General features: G+C 49.3%; 1 protein-coding gene across 1 annotated transcript; it reads left to right on the plus strand.

Annotated features, from left to right (window-relative positions):
* Positions 1–6,371: 6,371 nt before the first annotated feature.
* LOC112125555 (olfactory receptor 52B2-like) lies at positions 6,372–7,346 on the plus strand. Its single transcript, XM_024223952.1, has one exon. The coding sequence runs from the start codon at positions 6,372–6,374 to the stop codon at positions 7,344–7,346; it is 975 nt and encodes a 324-aa protein (XP_024079720.1).
* The last annotated feature ends 511 nt before the right edge of the window (positions 7,347–7,857 follow it).

Here is a 7,857-nt window from a genome sequence, read left to right on the forward strand (position 1 = left end):
CTCGGGTGCTGGAGACAAGGGGGGAGGGAAGGAAGGAAGGACAGGGAGTTTACTGGCCCAGGGGCAGCCCCATTAGCCCCTCCTTACTGGCTGCCACTGTTGCAAGGCCCCCGAAATTCTTTTTGGTGCTACATCAGCACTTGTAAGGGTGCCTGTGCCCAACCCCAGGCTCCTGACTGTCCAGGGAACGCGAGGGCACGGCCAGAGGGAGCTCCATTACCAACCCCCACAACTATTTGCAGAATAATTCTTCCCTTGCCCTGTCTGCTCAGCTGCAGCCCTTCGCTCCGAAGGCATAGAGGAGGACTTGTGCAAGGCACAGCCTGCCTCCGGCAAGGAGCAGCACAAAATGTGCTCTGCTCATTTAGCTCCTGGTCCAAAGCCCATTGAATTCACCCAGCGGGTCTTTCTCCCGAGCTTAGCGGGGGTTGGGTCAGACTTTCGGGCTCGCGCTCGTCCAGGGCTGAGTGCTCTCTGCTCCCATCTGAGTGTGGGTCAGGGTTCTCACGCTGCGCGGGCTCCCAGGTAACGCTCTGCAGTGTGTGCGGGAAAAGGGTTAACAAGAAGAGCTCCCGCTGCAGCCCGTGATGCTCAGCCTTGCTGAGAACGCCTGCAAGTTGTGGGTGTGCGCAGCAGGGGGTGCATGGGACTGATCTGGTCTTTGCCAGCAGGGGAAGAGAACCTGATCCAGAGTCAATGTGATGTTTCAGAAGCCCCCTGCCCTTGCAGACCCTGATTCCAGTTCTACCTGCATCGGGCAAGGAGCAGTCCCACTGCAGAATTCCTCACAACTTCCTCTTCTGGGCCAACATGTGATCACTCTCTCTCGAATCTGCCTCATGCTCACCCCATAAATGATGGGGTTTAACCTGCAGGGGGAGATGTACAATTGCTAGACCCAGGTTTCACAGCTGTGCTAACGCATCCATCCTGCACTGCACAGACCTTCTGACTTGGCTCTGAGGCTTGGCCTGTGTCCACACTGCAAAATTACAGGGCTTGGATTCAAGTCCCAGTGGGACTCGGGCTCTGACCCACCCTGCTAGCCAGGTCCTAGTGCCTGGGTCCTGAAGCTCGCTGACTCAAATGAGACTGACTTCTGTGTGGGTGGAAGCGGGACTTGGACTCAAACCTGAGTCAGACTCTGGGCCTATGCGCAGTGTAGACAGATCTGCATATGCTTGTGGGTGTGAAGGCCAGCATTTTCAGAAGTGGCCTTGCCACCCAGCAGCTGGTGTTTTCAGTGGTAATTGCTGGGTGCCGAGCAGAGCTGAAAAAAAAAACAAAAAACAAAACCAGTCCCCCTGCCCCAAGTTTTGAAATTTTCCGACAAAAAAGGGACCGTTTTTTCTCAAGATTTTTTGTGCAAGAAGTGTTTCATTTTTCTACCAGCACTAGCACCAAGCTTCTTTGAAAATCTGGTGCCAGGCATGCGAGCGGCACACGCCCTTTTGAAAAAGTAGCCCTCCAATGCTTTGGTTTCTTGGGTGCAAGGTGGCATTATAAAGGAAAACGAGCATCAATATTATTTCAGCTGTTCAAGGCCAGGGACTGAGAAATTCATTGACTTTAATGTTAGAATGATCCCTGTGATTATCTATTCTGGGCTCTTGCACAGAATCTTACCTAGCCATTTCTGCGCCAAGCCCGTAACTTCTGTCTGAGCCAGAGTAGAGTAGAGCAAAGAGCCACCTACTATCAGAAATCTCTTCCCCATGAAGCTAGTCACCTCTTAACCTTCCCTTGGACAAGCTAAATAGATAGAGCTATTGTTTGGGATGCTGGGACCTTGCTTGTCATTTGTCAGTGTCATGCACCTTTAAAATGCTGTCTGAATAGTAATGAACTATAAATAAATAATAATTTCGGAGATTCTGGCCTCTCTGGTCTTCACCAGAAACGTGAATGTAATTCAGCTTATAATATAATAATAAAATATATGGAGATATACCTATCTCATAGAACTGGAAGGGACCCTGAAAGGTCATCGAGTCCAGCCCCCTGCCTTCACTAGCAGGACCAAGTACTGATTTTGCCCCAGATCCCTAAGTGGCCCCCTCAAAGATTGAACTCACAACCCTGGGTTTAGCAGGCCAATGCTCAAACCACTGAGCTATCCCTCCCCCCAACTTATGCTAGTTCAGAGTGGAATGCTAACGTGTGGAGAAACTATGCAGCTTTCTGTGTTTTGCCACTGGCAGAAACCCTTGCCACAGCCAGACCCACAGAGCAACACCTGCGTAATGTAGACAATGTGTTTGGAGGTGTTGCTGGTAATGCAAATATCTTCGCAAAGACTAAAGGGTAAATTGTATCCTAGGTAGCAGAGAGACCAGGCCCTGAAAACACCAGCCTGGCTCTGAAGCTCTTAATGCTCTTCAGTGCCTGGCTCCATATCCATTGTTCTTGGTTTAAGTAGTCACCATAAGTGCCACTCAGGCCCTTGCAGGTTGGACAAGTAAAACCACTTGTAATGCAAATGATGGGAAAGCAGGAAATGGCTAAACCCAACTGACCGGGTTAGTTCCTGTTAATCTTTAATGCACCAGGCAGTTTAAGATTCAGCAAATCCAAGAGCCTGCCTGGGGCTCACTGCTGGGATTCATAAGGAGGCAATATTAATATCCCCACGTCTCAGCCCTGGTCAGTACCGATTCCCCACCACCTGCAGCTCCCCGCCCGGATCACAGGCACAGGATCTTCCTTCCCAGCCAACACAGCAGCCTGGTGAGTTGTTTGCATTAAACGTTTGGGTTTGGGGCAGCTCAAAGTCATTTAAAAAAATGTTCAAAGGCAGGAAATTTTCAGCTGGGACAAATGGCTCCTCTGAGAGGCACTTCTAGGCTCAGAGGTGGGGACATATGACTTAGTTCAGGGGGTTTGCAAGCTGGCTACCTCCTGTCCTGTATGATTCTAAACTCCATGAGCATGAGGGGAACAGTGAGGGGAACAAGCCTTGGCAGTCAATGAAGTGGGCAAATGCAGGGTCTCCCTCTGGGAGAATAGCCACGGGATTTTCCTGATTTAGCTCAGCGTGTGACTTCATAATGCATTTTCAGTTTGATTATTAGGATTCTAGCTAGCTGGGTTTGTGATGACCAGGAGAAGCACATGGTGACTTGCCTGCCTGGTGCAGAGGTTGCGGACCTCATGAGGCATCCAGACAGACTTATGTGTAGTGCTGGGAATGAGCCGGTGGTCGTGGTACATGTAGGTACCAATGACGTAGGGAAGGGTAGGAGAGAGATCCTGGAGGCCAAATTTAGGCTGCTAGGGAAGAGACTGAAATCCAGGACCTCCATGGTGGCATTCTCTGAAATGCTCCCAGTTCCACGCGCAGGGCCAGTTAGACAGGCAGAGCTGCAGGGTCTCAATGTGTGGATGAGACCACGGTGTAGGGAGGAGGGGGTTAGATTTATTAGGACCTGGGGAACCTTTTGGGAAAGGAGGAGCCTACACGGGAAGGATGGACTCCATCTGAACCAGATGGCTGGCATGTAAAATTAACAAGGTTGTAGAGCAGTTTTTAAACTAAGGGCTGAGGGAAAGTCAAGAGGTGCGGAGGAGTATACGGTTCAGAAAGAGACATCCTTTAGGGGAGGATCTATTAATGGGGATTCTTTATGTCCTAGTAAAGAAGAGAAGATAGAAGTTGATGAAATACAGGCAGAAACTGAAGAGAAACAGTCACAGAAAAAGAGTGACATTCAGTTCCGTCACATGAAGGGAGACAACTAAATACTGACAGATTTTATAAGTGCGTGTATAGAAATCCTAGACGTCTAAATACTAAGGTGGGTGAACTTGAGCACCAGGTATTAAATGTGGATATTAATATAACAGGCATCACAGAAACTTGGTGGAGCAATGATAATATATGGGGCATGGTAATACCAGGGTACAAAATGTAGAGGAATGACAGAGCAGGCTGTGCTGGTGGGGGAGTGGCACTTTGTGTGAAAGAAAGCATAAAGTCAAATATAGTAAAAATCTTAAATGAATCAAACTCTATGGCTAGAAATCTCATGCTTGAATAAGAAGACTATAGCAGTAAGAATATTCTGCCGACCACCTGACCAGGATGGTGATGCTGAGTGTGAAATGCTCAGGGAGATTAGAGAGGCTACAAAACCAGAAAACCCAACAATAATGGGGGATTTCAACTATCCCTGTATTGACTGGATACACGTCAGGGCAGGATGCAGAGCTAAAGTTTCTAGACATCACTCATGACGGCTTCCTGGAGCAGCTAGTCTTGGAATCCACAAGAGGAGAGGCAAGTCTTGATTTAGGCCTAAGTGGCACGCAGGATCTGGCCCAAGAGGTGAATATAGTTGAACCACTTGGTAATAACAACCATAATGTAATTAAATTTAACATCGTTGTAGGGCAGAAAATACCAAAGAAACGTACCACAGTAGTGTTAACTACACACAAATGGGGAAGCTAGTTACTCAGAAACGAAAAGGAACCGTGATAAGAATGAAATTCCTGCCAGCTAAATGGAAACTCTTTAAAAATACCATAACAGAGGCTCAAACTAAATGTATACTCCCTCCCCCTCCCCGCATATCATAATGCCACTACACAAACCCATGGTTCCCCCATACCTTGCATACTACGTGCAGTTCTTATCACCCCAGCTCAGAAACAGATATTGGATTGAAAAGGGACAGAGATGAGTGATAAAAATGATTAGGGGTATGGAACAGCTTCCGTAGAGGGGTCACCCGATGAAATAAATAGGCAGCAGGTTTAAAACAAACAAAAGGAAGTATTTCTTCACACAACCCACAGTCAACCTGTGGAACTCATTGCCAGGGGATGTTGTGGAGGTCAAAGGTATAACAGGGTTCAAAAAAGAATGAGATAAGTTCCTGGAGGATAGGTCCATCAATGGCTATCAGACAGCATGGTCAGAGACATAACCCCATGCTCGGGTTGTCCCTGAACCTCTGACTGCCAAAAGCTGGGACAGGACGGCAGGGGATGGATCACTCGATAATTGCCCCGTTCTGTTCATTCCCTCTGGAGCACTTGGCACCGGCCCTGTGGTAAGACAGGACACTGGGCTAGAGGGGCTGTTGTTCTGACCCCCTATGCCTGTTCTTATGCTTTAACACCAAGCCCAGATGTCCTTGCTGGGATATGGGGGAAGCGATCGCAAAGAAAGGGCTTGGCTCTCGGGCCGAGTGCATTTGGTCACTCGGAACATGAATGCTGATCCGGACTCTGGCCATTGCACACGCCCCTAGCAGAATCACCAGTCAGGCCCTGGTGGCCCCGGGCACTTTGTGGCATTTGAAAAACCTGCAGAAAAGCAAAACAAAAGACAAGAAACCCCCTTGTCTGGCCGGTGATTACACAGCCCTGCCTGTGTGTCTAGCATGGCCTCACTCACCTGATATCAAGTACGGCTTGCTTGTCGTTTGTGCTATTGGTTGTTAGCCTGTCAGAAAGTAATGTAGTTCTCTAGGCAGTTCCCTGGCCCTCCTTGTTGCAGTCAAGGTGGAGAATGGGCTGTTATCCTCACCTCGTGCCCGGAAGGCGGGAAGTATTGTCCCCATTTCACAGATGAGTAGCTGAGGCCCGGGTAGATTAAATGCCTCACCCAGGACGGTTGAGCTGAGAATTGAATCCAAGTCTCCCATGTGCTAGCGCAGAGCCCTATCCATTAGCTTAGTGTTTCTCAGCCAATGAGTCATGACCCCCTTCCCCAGGGGTCCCAAAAGGGGGGACAATTGGCATAGCTGTAGTAGGAGCTATATTATACAGCTCCTATCACTGTCAGCATGGAGACCTTTTTCGGACGTGTAAGGAGGATGCAAAAACCTGAAAAGGCCAGGAAACACTGGCCCAGGCATCCCTGCTAAGCAAGGGCACAGTCCTATGAACAGTGACGCACAGGGGTAACTTTGCACTTATGAGTTGTACGCGCGTGAGCAGGTCCATTGGCTTCAACGGGGCTACTTGGGAGCACAGTTACTCCCATGTGTAAGTGTTTGTAGGATCTGAGTGCACGAGACTACGGCGATATTTCAACCCCAAGTCAGACCGGATCTGGCCCATTATAACTGCACAACCAGAGAACAAGCCTTTAGAAATAAAATTAAAGAGGGCGAATGGCAGGGAACTAGCTGGTTAATGATTTTACTACTTCAGTCCATTTCAAAAAAGGGAGATTCCTTCATGAATTAAGTCCCTGCTTTGCAAACATCTTCTAACTGGAGTCATTTCAGAAACAGACATTTGTAAGGGGCGACACTATGTCTGGTCCAATTCGGTCGTGTGACCCCTCGCTAATCAGAGGAGTTATTTATGCGTTTGTCTTTCTCTGCAGAGCCAGTGTGAGTTCAAACACAGGGCCCACCATGCCGACTCTCAACCAAAGCAGCTTTGATCCTATAACGTTCATCCTGACTGGCATCCCGGGCATGGAAGAGTCTCACATCTGGATCTCCGTCCCCGTCTGCCTGATGTACGTTGTTGCACTTTTTGCCAACTCCGTTTTACTCTTCATCATCATAACAGAGCGCAGCCTCCATGAGCCCATGTACCTTTTCCTCGCCATGCTGGCGGTCGCTGATCTAATGTTATCCACGACTACGGTGCCCAAGATGCTGGCCATATTCTGGTTTAGTGCCAGGGAGATTTCTTTTGATGCCTGCGTTACCCAGATGTTCTTTACCCATTTTAGTTTCATCGCAGAGTCAACCGTTTTGCTGGCCATGGCGTTTGACCGGTATGTTGCCATCTGCTACCCTCTGAGATACCCGACTATCCTCACACACTCAGTGATCGGGAAAATAGCTGTGACAGCTGTTGTTAGAGGGTTGTGTATAATGTTCCCACCTATTTTCCTCCTTAAGAGGCTACCGTACTGTGGTCACACCGTTATGCCTCACACGTACTGTGAGCACATGGGCATAGCCCGGCTGGCCTGCGCTGATATAACAGCCAACATCTGGTATGGGTTCACCACAACTCTGCTGTCGTCAGGGCTGGATGTCATGCTCATTGCTGTGTCTTACGTGCTGATTCTCAGGGCCGTCTTCCAGCTCCCGTCCAAGGACGCCCGGCTCAAGGCTCTCAGCACCTGTGGCTCCCACATCTGCGTCATCCTGATGTTCTACACGCCGGCCTTTTTCTCCTTCCTCACTCACCGGTTTGGCCACAATATCCCTGGACACATTCACATCCTCCTGGCCAATCTCTATGTGATTGTTCCCCCCATGCTAAACCCCATCGTCTACGGGGTGAGAACGAGACAAATCCGGGAACGAGTGACCCGCATGGTCTCCCAGGCCTGGGGATTTCACTGCTTCTGCGGGGGGAGGGGATGTTGACCTGCACATAATGCCAAGACGCGGACTGGGAATGAGCAATTGGTGCTGAGTGCTGCCGCAGGGCCGAGACCCAAGACCGGCAGGTTCCTTCTAAATGAAACCAGATTGCTTCGAAGGAGGGTTTTCAGGAGATGGGAGCCTGGCTCATCTGGTCTTTTCATCACTGGAGGTTCCTCCCGTGGTGTTTGCTTCCTGTGGCTCAGATGAACCATCAGACGCTCCCCTCCAGCACAGATCAAATGCAGAACATTCAGAAAACAGTGAGGATTGTCGAGATCTCTGTGACTGTGAACTTATATCCCTGTCACTATTGTTAGTCTGTCCGCTACTTCCCTCCCATTTGTCTGTTTATTCACCTGTTGTGCACTGTCTCAATCGTAGACTGTCAGCGCTCTGAGGTGCAGGCTGTCTTTGTGTTATCAGGAGACCGCCTAGCACAGTGGGGCCCTGAGCTCTGATTGGAGTCATCAGGCATTACTAGGATATGGATAATAGTCCTATCATATGATGA

This window comes from Terrapene carolina, unplaced genomic scaffold (genome assembly GCF_002925995.2).
Source record: "Terrapene carolina triunguis isolate 2854851 unplaced genomic scaffold, T_m_triunguis-2.0 Scaffold35049, whole genome shotgun sequence".
Lineage (NCBI taxonomy): Eukaryota > Metazoa > Chordata > Testudines > Emydidae > Terrapene > Terrapene triunguis.